The sequence below is a fragment of the Scyliorhinus torazame genome, chromosome X (assembly GCF_047496885.1).
Source record: "Scyliorhinus torazame isolate Kashiwa2021f chromosome X, sScyTor2.1, whole genome shotgun sequence".
NCBI lineage: Eukaryota > Metazoa > Chordata > Chondrichthyes > Carcharhiniformes > Scyliorhinidae > Scyliorhinus > Scyliorhinus torazame.
The window spans coordinates 39,938,423-39,965,245 of record NC_092738.1 but is presented as its reverse complement, the minus strand read 5'-3'; the positions used below and the strand labels follow the sequence as shown (position 1 = coordinate 39,965,245).

The following is a 26,823-nucleotide window of genomic DNA, read 5'->3' as shown; positions in this document are numbered from 1 at the left end:
CCATGAATGAATTTTAAAAAAAATGTTTTATGCTAAAAAATGTAATTTATCCGCTGATTAAGTTAAGCAATGTACAGGAGATAGTAAAGCAGCAGTGTAATGCCAATTAAATTCATCTAATTGCAGTTAAATTTGAATTGAGTAAACTGTATTTGTGTGTTTCGGTAATGACTATGTAGGCAGCTTCATGGTGGGGAAAGAAGCAAACTGAAAAGGGGAAAGCAAAGAAAAGGGTTCCAAATTTGTTTCTTTTCACTTTTCAGATATTGGATATTTGGAGATCCACCATTCACTAATCAATTAATTTGCTGTTTGTGAGATCTAACTGTAAATTCACTGCTGCATTTATATTACACCGGTGACTACTTGGCAAAGGGCATTTTCTGTTAGCTGTGAAACACTAGGATGAGCTGAGACTTTCGAAGGTGATACAGAAGCTTGTTTAAGTCTCTGTTAATACCAGCCTGGACCTAGCAATGAGGGGAGGTTGGCAAGTAGTTCCTGCTGAGTGCCATCTGAGTTTCCCACTTCTGCTTTCTAAACTGCATGTGCACACCACGCCTGGCCTTCACTCTGTAATCAGTAACCTCCGACTGCAGTGTGTCTGCGATTGGAAATTTGCCGTGCTGTGAATTGTGGGTGCATACCTTACTACTGTGTTGTGTGACTTGCTGGCGCTTAACTGGGATGTAAGAGGGGATGAAGTTACTACGTTATCAGAACTGCAAATTGTAATTGTCAGATAGAAAACAGAAAAGATCTAGAATTTCACAAAGGATTTACGGTTCGGAGAGATTTCCCAAAATATGAGTGAAACCAAATAACTTAAGTTATATTCGCAAACAAATAGTGTTACTTTTGAATTTCAGTTTCTTGGCCAGTATGTTGACTAGGCTCTTGGCTCTTATTTGTCACCTTGGCTAGACAGTCTGGTCCCTGCTTGAACAACGCAATGAGATGCCTTCCTCTTTCAATGGACCAAAATTAAACCTCTCGCAGTGGTTTATGCAAACTAAAGAAACCACAGTTAAGATAGCTTTGCAGCTGTTCAGTTCTGCCCTCGGCTTCTGGGAAATTTCATGCGTGGAAATTAGGGTGACAGGATCGTATTTCTAAGGCTTTTAATATGATAAATGTAAGGAGAGCAATTTCAGTAACCATTGGTTAAATGATGGAACAGATTGAATGAGTTACTGGCTTTGTACCTTTTACACTTGTATTTCGACCATTGTGGGTTATTCCCAACCATACTGTACCTGTGAAATTGAGATTGAACAAGCTGGAACTTGTTCCTCTGGAAAAAAGAAGGGATATCTGATCGAAGTCTTTGCGGTTATGAAAGGGTTAAGAAACGCCTTTACGCAGTGAGTTGTTGGAACATGGACCCCGTTCCCACAGGCAATTGTTGAGGCAAATAGTGCAGATGCTTTTAGGGGGCATTTGGATTTGTTTATTGTCACATGTACCGAGGTACAGTGAAAAGTATCTTTCTGTGAGCAGCTCAAACCGATCACTTAGTACAAGAAAAAAAAACGTAAAAGGGCAACACACGGCACACAATATAAATACATAGAGACCGGCATCGGGTGAAGCATACAGGAGTATAGTATTAATCAGTTCAGTTCATAAGAGGGTCATTTAGGAGTCTGGTAACAACGGGGAAGAAGCTGTTTTTGAATCTGTTCATACGTGTTCTCAGACTTCTGTATCTCCTGTCCGATGGAAGGTTGGAAGAGAGAATAACCAAGGTGAGTGGGGTCTTTGATTATGATGCCCGCTTTCCCCAGGCAATGGGAGGTGTAGATGGAGTCAATGGATGGGAGGCAGGTTTGTGTGATGGACTGGGCGGTGCTCACGACTCTCTGAAGTTTCCTATGGTATTGGGCCGAGCAGTTGCCATACCAGGCTGTGATGCAGCCTGATAGGATGCTTTCTATGGTGCACCTGTAAAAGTTGGTAAGGGTTAATGTGGACATGCTGAATTTCCTTAGTTTCCTGAGGAGAAGTATAGGTGCTGTTGTGCTTTCTTGGTTGTAGTGTTGTCGTGGGTGGACCAGGACAGATTTTTGGAGATGTGCACCCCTAGGAATTTGAAGCTGCTAACCATCTCCACCTCGGCCCTGTTGATGCTGACAGGGGTGTGTACAGTACTTTGCTTCCTGAAGTCAATGACCAGCTCTTTAGTTTTGCTGGCATTGAGGGAGAGATTGTTGTCGCTGCACCACTCCACTAGGTTCTCTATCTCCCTCCTGTATTCTGACTCGTTGTTCGAGATCCGACCCACCTATGGTCGTGTCGTCAGCAAATTGTAGATGGAGTTGGAGCCAAATTTTGCCGTGCTATCGTGGAGGAGATGTCGTTGTTTATTCTTATTGATTGTGGTCTATGGGTCAGAAAGTCAAGGATCCAGTTGCAGAGTGAGGAGCCAAGTCCTAGTTTTGGGAGTTTTGATATGACCTTGGCTGGCGATGATGAATGATTTCAAAAGGACATTGGATGGGCGCTCGATGAAATTAAACTTGCAGAGATACGGTTGTTGAACAAGGGAATATGACTTACTGGATTTCTCATTGGGCGTGATGGATCAAAATGGCTCCTTCTGTGTCATTATGACTCTGACTCCATGATGCTCATTGGATTTATACACTCCCTGCTATTTTCTTTCTATTGATTCTTTACGGAGCAATGTACCAGAATGCTATGGTGTGTACAAAGCACAGCTCATATTGATGATTCACTCTGTATGAAGCAGTTGGATGCTCCTTTGTGCCACGTTTACCTGTAGCCAAAGGGTTTTTATTTGTGTGAATGTCTTGTTTTGAAGATCGTTTCCAAGGCGACTATGAATATTCCCTCAATTGCATTGAGGGTGGATGAGCAATCTGCCAGTATATCCGAACTAGCAAGTGCCTGCTCTCCTACCCTTTTGGGAGACATCTGGCTTGCTCTTAACACTTCCATCAATAACATAGCTGAGGTCAGACATTCAGTGCTGTGTTTAGTCGCTACTCTGCTGTGTATTGATGATCTGCCACAATGAGACGCAGCGCTACCGTCATACCAATAGAATGATATTGAATATACAACACCAAAACCGGCTATTCAGCCCAGCTGGCCTGTGCTGGTGTTTATACGCCACACTGTCTCCCCCTGGTTTATCTGCCTCACTGTTAACGTTCAGCACATCTTCCTATTCCCTTCCATGCACTTGCAGTATTGAAGTTAATAGCCTCAACTGCTTCCTGTGATAGTGAGTTTCACAATTATAAGTACAGTGGTTAGCACTGCTTCCTCACAGCGCCAGAGACCTGGGTTCGATTCCGGCCTTGGGTGACTGTATGGAGTTTGCACTTTCTCCCCGGGTCTGTGTGGGTTTCTTCCCAAGGTCGAAAGATGTGCAGGTTAGATGGATTGGCGATGCAAAATTGTCCCTTAGTGTCCAAGATGTACAAGTTAGGTAGATTGGCCATGTTAAATTGCCCCTTAGTGTCCAAAGATGTGCAGGTTAGGTGGATTGGCCATGTTAAATTGTCCCTTACTGTCCAAAGATGTGCAGGTTAGATGGATTGGCGATGCAAAATTGTCCCTTAGTGTCCAAGATGTACAAGTTAGGTAGATTGGCCATGTTAAATTGTCCCTTAGTGTCCAAAGATGTGCAGGTTAGGTGGATTGGCCGTGTTAAATTGTCTCTTAGTGTCCAAAGATGTGCAGGTTAGGTGGATTGGCCATGATAAATTGTCCCTTAGTGTCCAAATGTGCAGGTTGGGTGGAAAGAGTGGGGCTGGCAGATTTCTTTACGAATGTAAGTCTATAACAATCTTTCAGTTGATATATTCATTCCAGCCCACAAGTGTTGTAGATTTATCAAATTGAGTGAGGAATGTGTGTTTGACCTCTCGTATACATGATTATGGGTTGGGGCTTGACATATATTCTTGAGTGGTGATCAACCCAGGACACAACTATTTTCTCAATTTTTCTCTTCCTTTGCCCCTCTCTCCACCAAACCTAAATTAGCTGGGAAAGTGCTCTGAGACGGCCAGAGGTTGCGAGATGCTGTATAAATGTGCACATCTTCTTTCCCAGAGTGGTGTAGCAAACGTTGTGGCATTGAGCTGTTCACCTACTTTGCTGGGAGTAGGAGAGCCCGAAAAAAGAGAGTTGGGAAGATTCTGAAATTTGACAGATTGTGCTCGAGAAGTATAGAGCTGCAGAATTACCATGTGAAACATGGCACAGGTGATTACATTGACGCTAAATGTATATAGCAACTACACCATTAATGATTTGTTGTCTTCAGGTGAAACCTAACCTGTTGATATGGACTGATAGACAGCTAGGCTCTGGAGAGGATTGCTTGACAAATTAGCATGCTGCAGGATATTGGTTCAAAATGGTGGCTGTCATAAATGAAAAGGTTAAATCTAAAATTAAGCACTGTGCATTTTCTCTGTGTGATCTGAAGTGACTGTTATGCTCTGCATTTAGCCAACCTATTGCTAAATCAAAATGTAAATACGAGCTAATGGGTGTTTATTCTTGCAGTCACAATGTCAAGTTGTTCCTGATTTACCTGGAGCCATACCAAGCGAGCGCGCGCGCGAACAAGCAAAAGGGGACAATGCCCTATTTTGCTTTCAGATTGTTTGTTTTCTATTTATAAAACATTAATTGTTGCAAAAGCTAATCTCGCAGCAGCCATGGCACGTGGATTGTAACTTGAATCACTTTGGGATTTTCACTTCAATAACTTGCTTCCATGCTGTTTTCTGCCTTTACACACACATCTTTAATTACAACATTCCCTTCGCATTCCTGTATGTTTCTGTGCTGATCTTCATGTCGTGCAGTTTCTGCAGGCATCCAGCCAAATCCCTCTTAATTGCCAAGACAGTGTTTGCCCTTCCAGTGACATTGGGGGGGGGGGCAGGTGCGGCGGGTGCAGAGAGAGGATTGTTGCTGTCCTTGCTAACTAGCTAAATTGTGGAATTCATTTCTGCCACTCTGTTGGGAGGTTCAGCATTGGGAGGACCTCCTTGTTCAATTGTTTCCCTCGCTTGGGCTGCTTAACCATTTTAACTGAAAAATCTAATTCTGCTGCAGTGCATTTTGACATTTTAACTATTGAAGTGGCTAATTGTGAAGTGTTAAAGAATCATTACTGCAGATGTCCTGAACTTCTTTCCTCTCTTTCCATTCTTGCCAGCAAAATTGCATTCTAAGAGATCAGGGGCGTCATTCTCCGACCCCCCAGGGGGGTCCGTGCCAGGTTGGGGGTTGGGGGGGGGGGGGGGGGGGTTCGTGCTGGGGTGGAGGTTGGGGGGGGGGTCCATGCCGAGGAGGGGGATGGGAGGGCAAGTGAGTTGGTCCACCTGGCCAGGTGCCAGCCTCCAACAGTTGGACCCATGCGGTCCATGCCACCTGGCTGGGGGGAGGAGGGGATATGGGCAATGATGACATGTCGTCCCCCCCCCCAACCAGGCCGTCATGTTTTCAGATCATCCAGCGATGTTGGCCGCCGTGGTGGCAGCCGCTCATGTCTATGTTGCCCTGGATGAGGAGGAGGAGGAGCATGCCAGAGAGGCGGCGCAGGCTGCCGCAGAGGGGCAGGCGGCAGCCGCCCAGGCTGGAGGGACACCTGACCGACAGGACGAGGAGGGGGAGGAGGACGTTGCGGCCCCACGGCAACGGAGGCACCCGAGGGCGCCCCGTGTGTACCGGCCCCGGCAGTCATACCAGGACCTCACGGACCGGGAATGCAGGAGGAGACTCCGGATGAGCCGGGAAACCGTGGCACACATCTGCCACCTGCTGGCACACCTGTCACCGCGTGGCACTGGCGGGGGACACCCTCTCCCCGTGTCCGTCAAGGTTACGGTGGCCCTGAACTTTTATGCAACGGGGTCATTCCAGGCACCGAGTGGGGACCTGTCCGGCATATCGCAGACATCGGTGCACCGGTGCATCCGGGCAGTGACAGATGCCCTATATGCCATGGCGCACCGCTACATCCGCTTCCCCGTGGACCGGGCCAGCCAAGATGCCCGGGCCGTGGGCTTCTCTGCCGTTGCCGGGTTCCCCATGGTCCAGGGCGCGATCGATGGGATGCACGTCGCCGTGCGGCCACCTGCAGATAACAGGGCCGTGTTCACTAATAGGAAGGGGACCTATTCGATGAACGTACAGGTGGTCTGCGACCACCGCATGATGATCCTGCACGTCTGCGCCCGTCACCCAGGCAGTGTACACGACTCATTCGTGTTGTCGCGGTCATCCATCCCCGGCATGTACGAGGGACGCCATCCCCGGCTGAGGGGCTGGTTGCTGGGCGACAGGGGCTACCCATTGCGATCGTGGCTGATGACGCCTATACGGAGGCCACGCAATGAGGTGGAGAACCGCTACAATGATGCCCATGTAGCGGCAAGGGGAGTGATCGAAAGGTGCTTTGGTGTGCTGAAGATGCGTTTCAGGTGCCTGGACCTCTCTGGGGGCGCCCTCCAGTATCAGTCAGATAGGGTCGGCCGCATCATTGTGGTGTGCTGCGTCCTGCACAACACAGCCCAGCAGAGGGGCGATGTGCCGCAGGCAGAGGAGGGCGGAGTGGAGGAGCAGCAGGAAGAGGCCCAGTCCTCCCCAGATGAGGGGGATGGGGGCAATGGTCAGGGCAGACGGGGTAGACACAGGTGGGTGGCTGTCCACCGTTACCGGCTGGCCCAGCGGGCACGGGACAGACTGATAGACGCCCGCTTCACTGACTAGATGGGCGTGGGAATCGGGTAGTATGGCCACAGACCGCACACCATGGCAACAGCCGACCCCCCCACCCACCCAGCACCCTCACCCCCCTCCCCAACCCACCCGCATGCACACCCCCCCCCCCCCCCCCCCCCGCCACCCATTGCCGATCCACCTGCGGCACAACGGGCCGGGCTCTCTCAGTTGCGGGAGGACGCGTGTCTATCGCAGGCCATGGAGGATGATGACAACCCGCCCTGCGATGAGCTCCTAGCTCTACATCGTTGGACTATGTCTGACCCATGGCCACAGTACCACCATCCACCCGGACCATCCCTGCATGCGGCTGTGACACTGCAGCGCACGGTCCTGTCCTCTGCCCGGGGGATGTTGATGGCGGCCCAGGGGGAAGGGGGCAGACTCACCTGGGGCTGAGGTAAGACCACCCCTCACACACACACTTGCGCTCAACGTACATGACACCCCCGCACGCTTTGGACAGAGCACAAAGGCAGCTTCGGTAGGTGTAACATTGACTTTAATAACCAAAGGAGTTCATGCACGTGCCCTAGCCCCTAAAACTCATCTGTGCCCTGCACCCGTGCCAACCTACTCAGTGTCTAATTGTTTGGCCTTACGGGCCCTTTGACTACGTCTACGTGGTTCCCCAGACGGTACAGCAGAACTGGAGGTGGACTCCTGTGATTCCTGCCCTCTGACACTGGATCCCTTTGGCGGCCGTTTCCTGGGGCGTCCTGGCCTAGATGGGCCAGGCTGCGGCCCGGGCGACTGGGATGGCGAGCTGCCAGCCTGTCCTGCCCGTTGCCCACCCGATGCACCTGGGACGGAAGGGGGGGGGAGTCCGAGGTATCGCGGTGTACCGGGACTTCCCCTACAGAGGGAGCCGGGACGGACCACACCACCTCCTCCTCCCTCGGGGTGCCCGATGGCCCCCAGGCCTCTACATGGGTGGGGGATGCGAACGGACTGGCCATCCGACGCCCCCCCGACATCTGGCGCTGCCAGTCCTGGAGGCCCGTGCTGGTATCGACAGGGGTCTGCAGGTTTGCAGCCATGGAGCCCAGGGGGTTGGCAAACCCTGTCTGTGACAGTGCGACGCCGGCTCGCACATGGCCACTGGCGCCGATGCCCTCAGCGATGGCCTGCTGAGACTGGGCCATGGCCTGCTGAGACTGGGCCATGGCCTGCTGAGACTGGGCCATGGCCTACAGAGACTGGGCTATGGCGTTGAGCGCCTCTGCCATCTGGTGCTGGCACTGGCTCATGGCCTCCTGTGAGAGGGCAGCCATTTTCTGGGCCACAGACGCCGCCTGCACGGAAGGCCCCAGGCCTCTCAAACCGTTGCCCATGTCTGACACCGTCGCACCCATTGCCTCCACCGCGGATGCCACCCGTGCAGTGTCAGCCTGGGTGGCACGCATGACCGGCACCACTCCCAGCTCCTGGACGCGGGTGGACTCCTCCACCACGACCGCAGCCGCCGCAAGCCGCCTGTCACCCTCTTCGCTCGTCTCCGGGTCGGTGGTTGCATCCGATCTATGTGTGGGTGTGGTAACTGCAGGAACCCGGGATCCATCTGGGCGGCAGATGTTCGCTTGGGCTGGGCTGCCCTCCGACCGCCCGGTCCCTCTGCTGCTCCTACCTCCACCTGCTGTACCGGGACGGCTGTGTTGTGCACACCAGTGAGTGTACCAGACGCCTCATCACTAAAGTGCCCAACCGTGGTGAGTGTTTCTGCGATGGTGGAGGGTGTTGGTGACAGCAGTGGCGTTGTGTCGTGCTCTTCGTCCCACTCTGAGTCCATGGCACTTTGGGGTGGGGGTTCGCCTCCACCCATCCACTCTGAGTCACTGTCCGGTATTTCGTCGTCCCGGGTAGGGGTGTCCCGGGTAGGGGTGTCCCGGGTAGGGGTGTCCCGGGTAGGGGTGTCCCGGGTAGGGGTGTCCCGGGTAGGGGTGTCCCGGGTAGGGCTGTCCCGGGTAGGGCTGTCCCGGGTAGGGCTGTCCCGGGTAGGGCTGTCCCGGGTAGGGCTGTCCCGGGTAGGGCTGTCCCGGGTAGGGCTGTCCCGGGTAGGGCTGTCCCGGGTAGGGCTGTCCCGGGTAGGGCTGTCCCGGGTAGGGCTGTCCCGGGTAGGGCTGTCCCGGGTAGGGCTGTCCCGGCTCGGATGTGACGGGAGCCTGTGGCTGCCCCCCTCGTCGCTGGGTGGTCGCTCCCGCATGTGACAGGGGTGTCGTCTCCCTGTTGCTCCAGGTCTCTCCGTCTCCCGTGGTCTCCGAGGGGCATCCTGCGGGCGTCGCATGCTGGAGGGTCCGGGTCTCTCCGTCTCCCGTGGTCTCCGAGGGGCATCCTGCGGGCGTCGCATGCTGGAGGGTCCGGGTCTCTCCGTCTCCCGTGGTCTCCGAGGGGCATCCTGCGGGCGTCGCATGCTGGAGGGTGCGGGTCTCTCCGTCTCCTGTGGTCTCCGAGAGGCATCCTGCGGGCGTCGCATGCTGGAGGGTGCGGGTCTCTCCGTCTCCTGTGGTCTCCGAGGGGCATCCTGCGGGCGGTCTGCATCCGCGGGGATGGGTGCCTGGACGTTTGGTCCTGCAATACACAATGAAGCATGCATGGTTAGACATCAGGCAGTGATCAGGTGATACGGGGGAGGGGGATATAGGGGAGGGGGGATATGGGGACGGGCTGTCGGTGGTTCACTCGCTAGTACGCCCCCGACCTCTGCATCAGCAACCTCCCGGTCCTCAGGTCCGCCAGCCAGTTCCAGGGCCCTTTCCTCGTGTACGGTCAGTGGCCTCTCATCAGCGGGGCCTCCTCCAGTCCTCACATGCTCCCTATTGTTGTGTGCGCGCTTCTCCTGTGGTGGGGGGGGGCAGGGGTAAAAGGCAACAGTGTTACAGGTATATGAATGCACGCCATCGGTTGCGCGTGCGTTGCAGAGGTTAAGGTTAGGGCTGGATTCACATGGGGATATGGGGGAGGGGGGGGGATATGGGGGAGGGGGGGGGATATGGGGGAGGGGGGGTGATATGGGGGAGGGGGGGGGATATGGGGGAGGGGGGGGGGATATGGGGGAGGGGGGGGATATGGGGGAGGGGGGGATATGGGGGAGGGGGGGGGAATATGGGGGAGGCTCACCCTGCCTGCTCTGACGAGGTCGTTCACCTTCTTGTGGCACTGGGTGCCTGTCCGTGGTGTCAGGGCCACAGCGGTGACGGCCTCTGCCACTTCCCTCCACAGACGCCGGCTGTGGCGTGGGGCAACTCTGCGGCCGTGCCCGGGATACAGGGCGTCCCACCTCTGCTCCACCGCGTCCAGGAGCGCCTCCACATCGCGTGACTCGAACCTCGGGGCTGAGCGACGGCCAGCCATCCAGTCGGGTGTTGCGGTCGGGTGTTCCGGTCGGGTGGGGGGGAGCAGCGCGGCCTTATGAGCCGTCACGCCGTGCAGCGCGTATGACGCTGCACGGCGTGAACCACTGCGCAAGCGCGGATCCCGTTACGTCGCTGCTAGCCCATTTCGGGCCGGAGACTATCGACCCATTTTTCCGACGTGACGCAAGTCGGATTTGTGCCGTTTTTTGCGCCGATCGACGGACTTTCCGCCGATAACGGAGAATTTTGTCCCTCATTCTAAACGCCTCACCCCTCCAGTTTGTTCATCTTGGAGAATAAAGAAATACTCCTGTTCATTTTTAGTAAAATAATCTCTGGCTCTAAATTCCTTAAACTGAGTCTTGTCTGCAGGTTAATAATCGCTGCTCTGTCTACCAAATAGACACTCTGTACTGGGCAAAACATTCTGGAGGCGCCAGTTCTGTCCTTTGTACTTGAGGACTGGTGTTGTATCCGTTCCTGTTTCTCAATCGGAGAGGCACAAACTCCACATATGGCATGAATTCAACGTCTTCCAATTTCTTCCTGACCTGCTAGAGAAACTAACTGCAAACCTATCTCTACAGAAGGCCTTCTGTAATCAGGGCAAATCTAATTGCAGTATTTGGAGAAGATGTGCATTATCAACTGTGGCTCAGTTGGTGACACACTTGACTTTAAGTCAAAAGATGTGGAGATGCTGGCGTTGGATCGGAGTGGGCACAGAAAGAAGTCTGACAACACCAGGTTAAAAGTCCAACAGGTTTATTTGGAATCACAAACTTTTGGAGCGCAGCTCCTTCACCAGGTGAGTGAAGAGGTAGGTTACACAAACACAGCATGTATAGACAAAGCCAATGATGCAACATGATACTTTGAATGAGAGTCTTTGCAGGTATCTTAATTACCTGCAAGGACTCTCATTCAAAGTATCATGTTGCATCATTGGCTTTGTCTATACATGCTGTGTTTGTGTAACCTACCTCTTCACTCACCTGGTGAAGGAGCTGCGCTCCAAAAACTCGTGAAACTTAAGTCAGAAGGTCCTGGGTTCAAGTCCCACATCTGAGACATGAACACAAAATCTCGGCTGACACTCCAGTGCAGTGCTGCACCAGGCTTCATTGAATGGACGAATTGTCCGGAAATCTCAAAGTGCCTTGATGGTCCATGGTGTTGAATTAGCTCACTTCTGCCAAGGTAGTGATGGGTACACTATATAATTGTCCTCGCTCTCTGCAGTGTCCCCACCCCTGATCGCTATCTAAAATCTCATTTTAATGCCCATGTCTGTCTGAACATATGGTGAAGAATTCGGAGAGGTGCCTGGCATGGGTGGATGGGGTGCAGTGAAGAATGAGACTTTCCAGTGACCCTCGAGACCCTGACACCTTTGATAAGTGACATCCTAGTTGGTCTGCTATGGTGGTTACGTTGGTTCATTTTATTAGATTCAAATATTATGGGAAAATTTAAAAAGAATATGTGAGTGTACATGCAGAACTGGTTGACTTTGGATTAGAAATTTAAATTAAAGTGAATTTGTAGAAGAGAACGCGCAACACTCGGGCATTTCTAAGAATTTAAATGCGCCTTTGTATAATGTATGGTTCACTTGAAACCTGCTTCACGTTATATCCGATATAGCATGTAGAATTCTATTTTAAACTGTACAAATGATAAAGCCAGGAATTACATCAGGGCAACATTTTAGAAATTGCACAGTCAACTTTCCATGAAATGCTTAAAAATCAGATTATAATTAATCAGATTAAATGTCCTATCAGTTAACTTCTGTTAGTTAAAATGAATGAGTAAACCCTTTCCTGCATTAATGCTTCTATTTCTGAAACCAGCCACCTGGGCTGAGGCTATGATTTGATGACATGGAGTTGTACCCGCTAGTTGTTAGACGGTTGCTGCCCAAGCGTTTTTCATGTTGTGTTTTGAGCTGGATTAGATTCCTGGCCCTGGATGAAAGAGCTGCTTGATTACCTGTGGCACCGGGATACTCTGTTACTGATACAATTTCAGGTTGCAACTGCTGTCTAATTGAGTGTTTTCTCTCTTTGCAGACTAAATCAGATGATGTTGTCATGGTTTCTTCCAAATATAAGCAGATGTATGAGTGCAGGCTGCCAGTTCAAGCCATGAAATTTCAGCAGGAATCTGAAGATGAAACCCAATCCTACTCTGGACTAGAGATCTCTGAGCTGTTGAAGCCAATGCAGGCAGCTCCATGTCTTGTAAAGGTGAGGTTATTATTTGTGTGGAATGAAGCTACAAGTATTTTTCTTCTTTTTTTAAACCTGTTACATTATTAAATATTTCTCTGGTAGCACATGTTTTTCACCTCATCCCAAAAAATCAAATTGCAACGTGAATATGGTGTAATATGTCATAATAATTATCAGCATTTTACTTGAGGTAAATTGCCTTCTCCCCCATTATGCCCTCCAATTTTCTTCACCCTGGGGTGGATTTACTGCTTCCCACACTACAGTTCTGCTACTGGCGGCACGGGAGCACAGTGGTTAGCAATGTTGCTTCACAGCACCAGGGTCCCAGGTTTGATTCCTGGCTTGGGTGACTGTCTGTGCGGAGTCTGCACGTTCTCCCCGTGTCTGCGTGGGTTTCCTCCGGGTGCTCCGGTTTCCTCCCACAAGTCCCGAAAGACGTGCTGTTATGTGAATTGGACATTCTGAATTCTCCCTCTGTGTACCCGAACAGGCACCGGAATGTGGCGACTAGAGGCTTTTCACAGTAACTTCTTTGCAATGTTAATGTAAGCCTACTTGTGACAATAATAAAGATTATTATTATTATATGGAAGTCCTCTGATAGCTCATTCTGTGAATCATTTTTCATGCAGGTTTGAACAGTAATTTATTTCATTTTGAGGCGCGTTACACGCCTGATGCCCACGTGTGCGTAATCTGACGATAGTGACCAGGAGTGGAAAGTCTGCTTTATTTTTCCTCCTTTTGCTGAAGGATTTTCCTATTGCCATTCTGGCCCAATGGACTTGTTCTGAATCGGCCAGGAATTGAACATGAGATCCTTGCCATCTGTTGGGCCGGCTGCCACAGTACATGGTGAGGTTTGCCAACAGTTGTAGGGCCTCCAATACTGTGTCCTTCAAGGTTGATGCAACATGCTTCCATGTAATTAGTATGGTAGCCCCTCTGTAGCACTGGTGCACGGAATCCTGTTTTTTTTCTTCTAAAGTTCCAAAGACTATTTAAAATGCATAACATTGTGAAGCATTGTAGAGAGGCAAATGGTGTCAGCAATTGAAACCAGGACCCAATCTCAATGTTGCCTTTTTGGAAGAGTTTGTGTTTCACTGACACCGAACAGGTCTATTTCAATACGGATTTGGGAATGTTGCTGAAAAATGTCTCTTGGTAGAGTTACATGTAGAGCAAAAGTTGAGAATGATCATAGATCATAGAACTTACAGTGCAGAAGGAGGCCATTTGGCCCATCGAGTATGCACCGGCCCATGAAAAGATCACCCTATCTAAGGCCACATCTCCACCCTATCCTCGCAATCCAGTAACCACATCTAACCTTTTTGGACACTAAGGAACAATTTTAGTATGGCTAATCCACCTAACCTGCACATCTTTGGACTGTGGGAGGAAACCGGAGCACCCGGAGGAAACCCACGCACACACGGGGAGGACGTGCAGACTCCGCACAGACAGTGACCCAAGCTGGGAATCGAACCTGGGATCCTGGAGCTGTAAAGCAATGGTGCTAACCACTGTGCAACCGTACTGCCTGGAGCACAGTACATTGGCATCTGCAAGCGGGCTGTAGCTAGGTAATAAACTGCATCATAAAATGTTAATTCCTACCCCTGCCCCTGCATTCTTCTGAATGTTGAAGTGGCTCAGAAAGGGAAAAATAAGCCTGAAGCAAAATTAAATCCCATTTCTACAGTAAGAAGCATTAGATCTTTCCATTTTCATTTAATTTGCTGCATGAGAGTGGTACGGTTTTCAGGGTGATAGTTTGTTTGACCAACTTGTTGTTTAGTGTCAAGTCTCTATCATTGTTGGAGCTTGCTTTTCTTTATTGTTCCCTTACAGACCAAAGACTGGTGGACGTATGAGTTTTGCTATGGCCAGCATATCAAGCAATACCACACCAAAGGTAAATACAAGTTCTTGTGTTCATGAAAGTTACAGTTTTGGATTTTCTCAACTTTTCTCGAGATTTGGTTGGCTCTCACCTTTTCACACACTCTCTCCTGCGTTTTGTAAATTTTTGAATATTGTGGGGGCCGATATAAATCCAGACGGTTTTCTGGAACTTCACACCAATTCTTTCTCCCATCTTTCTCGCCCCCAAACTTTCAGGAAGTGGGTTTTGTTCGATTTTCAAACCCAACTCCCATGATTCTGACTGTCTCCTTTTATATCCCAGAAAATAACTACTGAACCTTCACATTTTGGATATTCTACCCTATTCTTTTTTTAACTAAATGCTGTTAATCATATAAACTGAGCCAATCCCATTCCAGTTTTTACATTGGCATAATTTCTTCCAAGTTTTAGTGAAAAACGTGCAACCTTGCACTGAAATAAACAGTACACAAATCTGTCGTAGGGTTCTTAAGCATTGGAGCTTGTAAAGAAATAGCCACAAAGTCAAAACTTAACGAAATCACAGGTGTTGCACACCATGAAGACTTAATGTGTACATGTTACCAACAGAAATGAGATTCAAAATGCCTTTGTGTAGTTGGAATGTTGCTACGAATTTGGTTTGACTATATACCAGTACATCCCTAGATTTCTTTACTTCTCCATTCTTCCCTCCCCTTGCCCTACACCAAGCTACACAACACCTGAAGTTGAGAGGGTAGGTGTGTAAGCTGTCCCTTTCTTCTGCTCAGTGTTGCCCTAATCCCATGAAGATGTTTGTACGAGGAGCTTTCTATATTATAATGCAGGAAATAATTGTGATGAAGGTGCGATTTCCAACTGTTTGCCTCTCCTGATTGTGTGCCAGTACATATGCCTGATGCTGCTATGTGCACAGTTTGACGTAAATAGCCAAATAAGTTTGTATTTCATGTTATGAAAGTTGAAGGCTGCTGGTATGCAGTCTACTGACAAATCACTGCACCTGCAGTGTTGTTCAGGCCACGGTTGCGACTAGATTTCTGGCCTGGAAGCTTCCCTAAAGTTGGAGGAAAGGTTTGTCCAGGCCAGCAATGTAAAAACTGCAAAGCAGGTGAGTTAAGTGCTCGGAGGCCAGAGCAAAATGGTGGCTAGAGGCAAAGCACTGAATGCAAACGAGTGATGTAGAAAGGAGCTACCTCTGGCAGGTGGTCTCCATGCTGTAGGCTGACATGCTGTTCAAAGCGCTGCTGACAAAACAGAGTTGCCTACGTTGCCAGCTCTATAAATAAATGCAGTGTTTGTCAAACACTGCATATAGTGCTCACATTTTTAACTCTACTTTCAAGACAGAGTTTGCATTTTAGCTTTAATTTTTTTGTTGTGCTCAGATTCTGAAGTTAAAGGAGATGTGATGTATCTTGGGTTTTATGAATCTGAATTTGACTGGAACAATGAAACTGCAAAGGTAAGGATGAATTCCAATCCTAGGTAGGCTGGTCTGGTGTCATTCTGTTTGCAGGTCACAAAAGATCAATGCTCTAAATAAATGCTGTTCATGCACTGTAGCCAATTTGCTTTGGCTGTTCACCTTGCATAGGCTGTGAGTGCTTAACTCTCCTGTTTTTTAAAAACTTTTTCCAAGATCTGAATGGATCTTGACATTCAATGGCATGCGACAGCTGTGGCTTGGTGATAGCGCCTCGCTTCAGAGTCAGAAAGCTGTGGGTTCAAGTCGCACTCTGGTGACTTGAGACTTGGGCGGCACGGTGGCACAGTGGTTAGCGCTGTTGCTTCACAGCGCCAGGGTCCCAGGTTTGATTCCCGGCTTGGGTCACTGTCTGTGTGGAGTCTGCACGTTCTCCCCGTGTCTGCGTGGGTTTCCTCCGGGTGCTCCGGTTTCCTCCCACAAGTCCCGAAAGACGTGCTGTTAGGTGAATTGGACATTCTGAATTCTCCCTCTGACTCGAACAGGCTCCAGAATGTGGCGACTAGGGGCTTTTCACAGTAACTTCATTGTAGTGTTAATGTAAGCCTACTTACATTAAAAGATTATTATATAATCCAGGTTCACTCTGACTGCAGCATTAAGGGAGTGCTGCACTGTTGCATGAGATGGGTGTTAAACCAAAATCCTGCCTGCCCTCTTCTGTGGCTTTAAAAGATCTCATGATGCTGATCAAAGAAGAGCAGGCCTGACCAATGTTTATCGCTCTGCCAACTTCATTAAAACAGATTATCTGGTCGTTTCTCATTGCTGTTTATAGAATCTTGCTGTGCGCAAATTGGTTGCTGCATTTCTTTACAATAATGACTGCACTTCAAAAGTACTTCATTGGCTATAGGACGTCCTGAGGTCAATGCTGGCGCAATATGAATGCAAGTTCTTTTTTGTTTCACGCACTGGTTCTCCATCACTGCTATTGCGAATTGTGCGCAAATATCTATCTCCAACGTCCTTGTCTCAATAAGTAGACGGTGTGCATTTAGATTTTTGCCCTTTGGAATACGGCAAGCCCATGGGATAGCAAGGTAAGATCACCAGGGAAGTGCAATTTGCAGCATTTATTTCCGGGCAACTTGGAACTCCATTTCTGTTTTGTGGTTGTTGCTGGTGAATGTTAAACAGAAACCTCTGTTCCCCCCCCCCCTAAAACGATGCCCCAAATCAAATGCGAAGCTAAAGTAAAATACCACAGATGCTGGAAAATCAAGACAAAATGTTGGAAACGCTCAGCTGGTCAGCTGTATGAACGTGAAGCAGTTAAACTTTCTGGTCACTGACCGTTTGATGAAAGATTCATAGATCTGAAACGTTAACTGTTGCCTCCCTCTTCACCGATTCCTTCTGACCGGCTGAGTAATTTTCCAGCATTTTTATGTACAAAGCTAATAGCCAATAGATACTTTTAGTTTAAAAATAGACATTGCAAACAGACAACTTTTGAAATGCAGTTCTTAAGATATCAAATATTCTGATTTTTTTTTTTTAAAGTTGTACATGCAAGAATATATGTCTGAAACCTTGGATGTTTTACTTCTGGTTTCCAGTGTGCATCTTCCTTTTGAAAGTGTAAATAAAACCATATAGTCACTTGTTTCTTCATTTGTTGGAATAGCTGTGTCAAAACTCTTTCTATCTATGTAGCAGCCTTGCTGGGTCACTCATTTGGCTAACAAGTAGTTGAGCCATACAGTTGGAAAGTCCCAGGTTCGGTCTTCGGTCCATATTCAGTTGCCCGATGCCTGTCTGTCAGGACGGATGGCCTTTTGAATTGGGTGGTGGTTGGGGGGGGGGGGGAAAGAAAGAGAGTAAATTGCCCTGGGTTCCCATTTCCTATTGCTATTTAGCCACAGCTGCCAGAAATGGGTGTTGGTTGAGGACCGCATTAGACTTGACTATACTCTGCTTCTACACTTCATGGTTGGGTAACTTGGCATGTGAGAAATTATCATTTGATCAGGTCACGGAGAACTGCTCGTACTCATTAAATTGTACATGGTAAAGGGAGAGGAGAATTCTAAACAACACAGTTGCTTCTATTGCCACCCTGATTTGTATCACCAGCGAAACCACGCACTTGTATCATTTAATGCATTTTTTTGAAATGTGCAGTTTTGAGAGCTTGAGTTTGTATGTTTTTAAGAATCGCCTTTATTTGCAGGCTTCGAAGCAGCATAAATTGAAAAGATATCATAGTCAGACTTATGTGAATGGATCCAAGTGTGACCTTAATGAGAAGCCGAGAGAGGCTGAAGTGAGGGTAAGTTTTACAGGGTCTCTATCGGGTTCTATCCTAGAAACTATCTGAAGTTGTAAACTTCAATCCACAATTTACTTGTTTGAAGAGTTAAATTAATTTGCCTTAGTATATCTTGATTGCAACTTTAGCTACCCTCCATTGTATCATTCATAAGACGAGTGCATTAACTTAGTGGCTGCAGTACTGAACGGTAACCCAGATTTTGAGCTCAAATCCCACCTGGACAATTTGTGGACAGGCACCAGGAGCATAGCTGTGGGGTGCTAGATTTTAATTTTAAAAAAACCCAAGTGGTTCACTAACGCCCTTCAGGTCATGGATTTTACAAGCTGGATTGGGTAAGGGGGTAGCATGTAACTCCAAGCCCCACACTGTGGCTGCCACCAAGGCACCTATAGGTGGGGAACAGCTACAGCTTTGGCAATGTAGGCCACATCCCCATAAGTAAAAATGCCTCACATCAGCTGGTGTTGCGGCATGCTTGATTAATCATTGTGCAGTAAATTACTCGAACTTGCCTTTGCAGGCTGTTTGCGCTGTCAGTAGAGACTTCTATTCCAGCACTCTAGCTGGATTGCAGCCAGAGCCTTTAAGATGAAAGACTTCTTTGTCCACTGCCCCATCTCAACTATTCAATATTAAAGACCATCTGGGTTTCAGCATAAACTCTTTTGTGTGGTAAATCCCCAGCGTTTTGCTGTTTGTATACGCTTGTGCTTGTGTTTCCTCTTTCTTGTCGATTGAGACCCATAGGGAATGAATCAGCGACACAAACATGTACAAACAGCCTAATCAATGTGAGACTCCTGTAAACTAAGCTAACCACAATCTGTTTAAGGTGGAGTGTATGTGTCATTGCGGATTAATAGCAGGCGAATGCGTTAGCAAGACTAAATCTGATAGAGATTAGTTTAGGATGTTCTTGGAGTAACTAGGAGACCCAAGACTGGAGTCCTGTAAGTGTAGCTTCACTAAATAGTCTGCATTTTTGTTGTTGTTTCTGTTCGGGTCATGCTAGTTCCTGCTGTAATGCTCTACCTAAATGTTCCATGTGGTGTCGCTAAATGAATGAATGCCTGGAGCACACTGCAAAGAGGGGGATTAAAAATATATATAATTGGGAGTGGAAAAGATATTTTAAGCAGGTGCTGTTTTTTTGAGTGACACTGTTCCATTTTTGAACCAAATGGGGATGACTTGACCAGTATGCTCCTCAATCCGTTTAATCTAAACGTGCACTGTAATACTGAAGCCTATTCTAGAAAGTAACTAGAGATGGATCTCTTGTGATTAGTTTTAAAGTATCCAAGCATCCATCCATCTTTCATTTCTTGGTCCGTCTTCTCTTCAGGAGATAGATTTCTATGATATGCTGTGTGAAGGAAGACACCATCATTGACTTTTTTTCATGTCAATGGGGTTTCCATGGAACAACTTCGCAACCGTAGTCCATGTTTGGTTCTTTTATGATCGTGCCTCTTGGCTTAAGCTTTTATTAAAACTCAGTTCCTCATTTTGTTGCCTATTCCCTGCCAAAGTTTGCCCAGCATAGAACATAATACATTCAAAAGGCATCTGATTTGTGCTTCTGCATCTTCATTCTGGTGAAGCCTTCTGCAGTGTTGTTAGAATCTGTATTTGAAAGAATGTTAACTCCTGGCTGGCTCGCCAATTGTTAGAATCTTTATCTATAAGTGTCCAGCAATGCCAATTGAACACTAGCCCCCCCCTGTACTCTTTCACCTTGATGTACAATTCCTATAATCAAAATGCTTAAGAGTGCTTTTTCTTTCTCTCTCACTCTCTCCCGTTAAATGCTGGTGTTTTTAAAAGCTTGCAGGTATGCATGAAAATTGTCACTGTTGATTGACTTCCCCAGTGCAAGTTGTTGCGATTTAAATTATAGTAGCAACTCCATTGAGAAATCTAGCCATCAGAGGCAGAAAATTTCTCTTTTTGCAGAGTATAGCAGTGTATTCAGCAAACCCTGACACTCCATCCTGGTGTCTCCCAAGTTGGTATCCAAACAATCTCGGCCTCAGAATTCCAGATTTCTATATGAAGTTGCTCACCAGTTTGCCTGGTGTTTGGGAAATCCTCAAAGGCAAGGGAGAATTGATTATGTTTGCTTGGTGGGCAAATGGCATGGCTTTTTATAGTATAACCATGTGTGCTCACCAAATATTCTAATTTTGTTCTGATTTCTTCTGTTTCAAATAGTTTATGTGTGAAGAAGGATCAGGCGATTACATAGCTCGAGTGGATGAGCCTCAGTCATGTAATTATGTGCTAACAATACACACCACTCGGATCTGCCATCACCCTTACTTGCGTTCTGCTATTGTTTCCAAGCCTCAGCCAATTAAATGTCAACCGGCCCTCAGTCCCGAGCAATATGTTGAGTATGTCAAGGCCCAAGTGAGTAAGTACCAACATTTTAATACCTTAAATCCAGAAAGGTGCATTAACGAGTGTGCTAAACTAGACTTGTGCTGACACCAGTATTTTATCCATTATTGCATTTTCTTGCGAAGGTATACTTGTAATGGTTGTGTTTCTAGAATGAAGCTTGCTGCTATGGCCACACCTTTTCCATGAATTTTTGGCCTTTTAAAATCTTTCCTACATTAACGGTAGCACAGTTGCTTCACAGCGCCAGGGACTCTGGTTCGATTCCCGGCTTGGGTCACTGTCTGTGTGGAGTCTGCACGTTCTCCCCGTGTCTGCGTGGGTTTCCTCCGGATGCTTCGGTTTCCTCCCACAGTCCAAAAATGTGCAGGTTAGGTGGATTGGCCATGATAAATTGCCTTTAAGTGTCCAAAATTGCCCTTAGGGTTGGGTGGGGTTACTGAGTTATGGGGATAGGGTGGAGGTGTTGATCTTGGGTAGGGTGCTCTTTCCAAGAGCCGGTGCAGACTCGATGGGCAGAATGGCCTCCTTCTGCACTGTAAATTCTATGGCTATGATAGAAGTGATTGTGGAGGAGCAAACCGGGTTTGTCAGACAACGAATGAACATGTTCGTGTCCCCATCCAGGGAAGACGCACCAAAGGAGAGATTGGATAGGCTGCGGCTGTTTTCCTCGGAGCAGCGAAGGTTGAGAAGGGACCTGACAGAGGTGTATAAAATTATGAGGGGCATAGATAGGGGGATAGAAAGGCATATTTTCCATTAGTAGAGGGGGCAATAACCAGGGGGCATAGATGTAAGGGAAGAGGTAAAAGGCGAAGAGGGGAGTTGAGTAGAAATTTTTTAACTTTTTCGGGGCAGCATGGTAGCACAGTGGTTAGCACTGTGGCTTCACAGCTCCAGGGTCCCAGGTTCGATTCCCCGCTGGGTCATTGTCTGTGCGGAGTCTGCACGTTCTCCCCGTGTCTGCGTGGGTTTCCTCCGGGTGCTCCGGTTTCCTCCCAAAGTCCAAAGACGTGCTGTTGGGTGAATTGGACATTCTGAATTCTCCCTCAGTGTACCCGAACAGGCGCCGGAATGTGGCGACTAGGGGATTTTCACAGTAACTTCATTGCAGTGTTAATGTAAGCCTACTTGTGACAATAATAAAGATTATTATTATTATTATTATTAAATCTCTAAACCTGTAAATTTGGAACCAGAAGGGAAGCATTGATCTGGCAGTTTGCACCCAATCTTGTGCCTACTTGTGACAATAAAGATTATTATTATCTATAGGCAATGAAGCAACATTAAATAAGATTAGTGTATTGGATATCTATTCAGTTTGGAAATACTTTAATCTCCCCTCCCCCAGACACTTAAAGAAAAACAAAATGGCTCCCTTGTGTGGAAGCCTCTTTTCCCTTTGCTGTCAAAACTTTGGCTTTCAATACTGCTTTTCCGTCAGTTGGATGATCTAACCTGCCCTTTTTAATCTCTTCCTAGCTTGGATGCCTGTTGATTCTCCATAGGAGCGCATGCAATGCCAACCCACATGACTCCCAGTGGAGTTGTTTGCTGGCGCATTGCCATACTGAGTAGGGAAAAGATCCCAATTATAAAAACAACATGAAGAAAAATTCAATTTGGAATGAGGCGAAGGGATTGTTTTTTATAATGAATGCTTCATCTTTATGTAATTGGCTTCTCAAAAGATCCAAATCACTGTTCTTGGAATTGATTCCAATGTATAACCACAATATATTTATAAATGGTGATTCATTTATGTGTTGAAATAGAAAAAAAAAAACCCAAATTTTAAATAACTGACTTTTGGTGAAACCCGGACTTAAAACTTGGGAAAAATAGCACCTGGTGAAAAATAGGGGCTGTTTAGCACAGGGCTAAATCGTTGGCTTTGAAAGCAGACCCAGGCAGGCCAGCAGCACGGTTCAATTCCCGTACCAGCCTCCCCGAACAGGCGCAGGAATGTGGCGACTAGGGGCTTTTCACAGTAACTTCATTTGAAGCCTACTTGTGACAATAAGCGATTTTCATTTCATTTTCACCTTATTAGGATGTCTGTTTTTACTCCCACATTATGTGTGCATGCTAGTCTACTTGCTAGTCTGACTCCCTCCATTCCCATTGGATCAGCTTGGTTGTCTTGTGTTTAACTTTGTTTCCCCATCAATACGAAACCAATCTCTTCGTGTAACTTTTGCTTTCTGCTGGATTCCCATGTTCTGCGCCATCACTAACTACTGTGCCGCCCTTGTTAAATTAACATGGTTAAATTACCACCGTGATATTAAATTAACTAGCTTGTAGCTACTAGGAATGTCTTTACATCCTTTCTTGAATAAGGGTATCACATTTGTCACTGTCCAAACCTCTGGCGCCTCCCTCGTATCCAGGGAATATTGTGGCAAGCCCTTTCTCTATCTCTGCTCCCTTTTTTTTTTTTTAGCAACGCAGAATGTAAGCCATCTGGACCAGGCAACCACTCTAAATTTGATCTTAATTTTGTACCACTTGGCAGGCATCGTGTTCCTTGTGTATGCATTTTGAGAAACCTCTTAAAGCATTTAGGGCTCCTCTAGATTACTGAAGGTGAAGCAGGCTGGTGATGGCCTTGTTATCTGCATGGTCCTTCAACTCCCCTAACCAGGTCTGATTTGAATAAATTGCTATTTCTGATTTGGCTCTGTGACACGAAGGTTAAAGCAAAAAATAACTTGGCGTTTTATGAATCTTCATATCCTTTTAGAGAGTTGTGAGTTCTCGAACACTGGGGAATAGTTAATTCACACTTAACAGCATGTATGTTTTAGTTATCTACTTGTTTTGCTGTAGTTAGCAAATGGTGCTGGGCGGGAGGGCCGAATTGGAACCCAAGGTTAGTTTGTTTTCTTGACTGTACACCTGAAAGGCAGCAAAATCAACTTGCGATTCCTCCTTAGTCCCGTTTATTGGAACATGGGATCAAGGTCAACCCCATTCACCGTCTAGAAACTTGGTAATTGCATTCAGTGATAATGTTGACTAATAATGGCAAGCAATGAGTTTATAGCAGACCCAAATACGCACAAGGAAAACCCAAATGGTGGAGAGATTTGGGAACCATTGGTCCAAAGGCACCTGTTCTCTTCTCCCCCGCCCCCACGGTGTGGCCTAGCACTTGAGCCCTGGTCCTGACGGCGCAGACATTCGTTCTAGGCCTTGAAGTTGTTTATGAAAATATTTTTGTCGCCACTTTTTACTTTTTTTTTTCTTTAGCTGACACAAAACGCAAAGTGGAAAAAATCTCCGAAGAGTTGAAAACCTTGGATGAAATGCTGTTGAAAGACCAAAGTGCACAAACTGAGGAAGTGAGCAATCTAACTGAAGAGCCTGAAAATCAAACCGAAGAGCATACAGGCAACGATGAGAGTGTATCTGAATTGGAAGGTATGCCTGTGTCTCTTCCCCCCCCCTCCCCCCGTCTGTCGCTGCACATCAACGTTTTTACACTGTATTAGGTTCCATTCCAAAGCACAGGCTGAAATTTCTCCCACTCGCCCAGAAGTGTGCCCTTTTGGGGACAGAGAGGATGATGTATGGTTTGTGACACAAGGCTAGAATACTTGAAGCTGACTAAGTCTAGGTAGAAGTCAGGATGGCTGAGACATTGAATGAGGTTGGAAATTGAGATGCAGGATGTACTTGGAAGATTAGCTATGTTTTAGAGTGGTTGCCTGGTCCAGATGGCTTACATTCTGCGTTGCTAAAAAAAAAGGGAGCAGAGATAGAGAAAGGGCTTGCCACAATATTCCCTGGATACGAGGGAGGCGCCAGAGGTTTGGACAGTGACAAATGTGATACCCTTATTCAAGAAAGGATGTAAAGACATTCCTAGTAGCTACAAGCTAGTTAATTTAATATCACGGTGGTAATTTAACCATGTTAATTTAACAAGGGCGGCACAGTAGTTAGCACTGCTGTCTCACAGTGCCAGCGACCCTGGTTCAATTCTGGCCTCTGGTGACTGTGGAGTCTGCACGTTCTCCCCGTGTCTGCGAGGGTTCCGGGTGCTCCGGTTTCCTCCCACAGTCCAAAGATGTGCAGGTTAGGTGGATTGGCCATGCTAAATTGTCCCTTATTGTCCAAAGATGTGCAGGTTAGGTGGATTGGCCATGCTAAATTGTCCCTTAGTGTCCTAAGATGTGCAGAGTAAGTGAGGTTATGGGGTTGCGGGGATAGGGTGGAAGACTGGACCTAGCTGGGTGCTCTTTCAGAGGGTTGGTGCACACTCAATGGGCCGAATGGCCTCCTTCTGCACTGTAGGAAGTCTATGCTACATGTAGAAAGAAATCATTATTCACTTGGAGAGGTTGAGTTGAGAGCCAGTGTGGATTTGTAAAAGGCAGATTGTCTCTGACTAATCTTAATGAATTTTTTGATGAAGTAACAAAGTTGATGAAGGGAATGTGATGGATGTTGTCGATCTGGATTTTAAGAAAGTGTTTGACCCAAGTACAGCAGGAAACAAATGATATAGGAGGGTCAGTGTCAGCTTGGATAAAAGATTGGCTTAAAGACAGAAAATAACAAGTAATAAATGGTTAATTTTCAGACTGGAGTGACAGTGAGGATGATACCAACTGACTGCATTAGGGACATTTAAGCGACTCTTGGACAGGCACATGGACAGCAGTAAATTGAAGGGATGTAGGTTAGGTTGATCTTGGATTAGGATAAATGGTCGGCACAACATCGTGGGCCGAAGGGCCTGGACTGTGCTGTACTGTTCGTTGGACTGGGGTGAGCACAGTAAGAAATCTTACAACACCAGGTTAAAGTCCAACAGGTTTGTTTCGATGTCACTGGCTTTCTCAGGTGATTCACCTGAGGAAGGAGCAGCGCTCTGAAAGCTAGTGATTTGAAACAAGCCTGTTGGACTTTAACCTGGTGTTGTAAGACTCCTTACTGTAGTTATCTACTTCCACAGAGGCCAGTAAAGCATTATCTCCATGTTGACGTAAGACCAAACACTAGCTTTCGGAGCACTGCTCCTTCCCCAGGTGAATCTGTGTACTGTTCTATGTTCTACATCCTTTTTTTTTCTTTTTTTAATAAATTTAGAGTACCAAATTCATTTTTTCCAATTAAGGGGCAATTTAGCGTGGCCAATCCACCTACCCGGCACATCTTTGGGTTGTGGGGGTGAGACCCACGCAGACACGGGGAGAATGTGCAAACTCCATACGGACAGTGACCCAGAGCCGGGATCGAACCTGGGACCCTGGCACTGTGAGGCAGCAGGGCTAACCACTGCACCGCCGTGCTGCCCTTATGTTCTATATCTTTGAAGGTGAAGATGGTAAGCCATATTGAGAGAGTAGGTGGCAAGGCATATGGGACCTTGTGCTTCATTAAAAACAGGGAGATTATGCTGAACTGTTACAAAGTTCTCGTTAGGCCACAAGTTGTGTTGTGTCCAGTTCTGGTCACCACACTTTAGGGAGGAAGTGAGTGTCCTGGAGGTTGCGGAGGGAGATTGATCAGAATGGTTCCAGGGATGAGGAGATTTTAGCTTCAAGTTTAGGGCTAGAGAAGCTGTGATTGTTCTCCTCAGTGTACAAGATTATCATAGAATTTACAGTGCAGAAGGAGGCCATTCGGCCCATTGAGTCTGCACTGGCTCTTGGAAAGACCACCCTACTTACCCTCACATCTCCACCCTATCCCCGTAACCCAGTAACCCCAGCTAACCTAAGGGCAATTCAGAATGTCCAATCCACCTAACCTGCACATCTTTGGACTGTGGGAGGAAACCGGAGAACCAGGAGGAAACCCACGCAGACACGGGGAGAACGTGCAGACTCCGCACAGACAGTGACCCAAACCGGGAATCGAACCTGGGACCCTGGAGCTGTGAAGCCATAGTGCTATCCACTATGTTACTGTGCTGCCCAGGTTTAGATGAGGTAGATCAAGAAAAGCTGTTTCCAATATAATGGTTAATGGAGATCAAGGCAGCAGGTTACGTGACAGGTTATTATGTAGAGATATGGGTTCAAAGACAAGGAAAATTAGGAGAAAGAGTAAGAGGAAAAATAATTTGCGAAAAGTTACTGATCAAGGTGTTAGGATTCAGAACAAAGACATAAAAAACAGCATAAGTGTGCTTTACCTGAATGCTCGTAGTGTACGGAATAAGGTGAATGAGTTGATGGCGCAAATCATCGTGAATTACTATGATTTAGTGGCCATTACTGAAACATGGTTAAAGGATGGTCACGACTGGGAGTTAAATATCCAAGGGTATCAAACTATACGAAAGGATAGAATGGACGGGAAGGGCGGTGGTGTAGCTTTGTTGTTTAAGGATGGCATCCGGGCAATAGTAAGGGATGATATTGGTGC

General features: G+C 47.3%; 1 protein-coding gene across 2 annotated transcripts in view; it reads left to right on the top strand.

The window, feature by feature from the left end:
• The window catches only part of os9 (OS9 endoplasmic reticulum lectin), a 58,409-nt gene that overhangs the window by 10,368 nt on the left and 21,218 nt on the right, over positions 1-26,823 (top strand). For both annotated transcript variants that reach the window (XM_072493650.1, XM_072493652.1), the window contains exons 2-7: positions 12,203-12,379; positions 14,225-14,288; positions 15,652-15,728; positions 17,926-18,024; positions 20,245-20,446; positions 23,695-23,865. In XM_072493650.1, the coding sequence (XP_072349751.1) occupies positions 12,203-12,379; positions 14,225-14,288; positions 15,652-15,728; positions 17,926-18,024; positions 20,245-20,446; positions 23,695-23,865 (790 nt within the window). The remainder of the gene's footprint in view (positions 1-12,202; positions 12,380-14,224; positions 14,289-15,651; positions 15,729-17,925; positions 18,025-20,244; positions 20,447-23,694; positions 23,866-26,823) is intronic.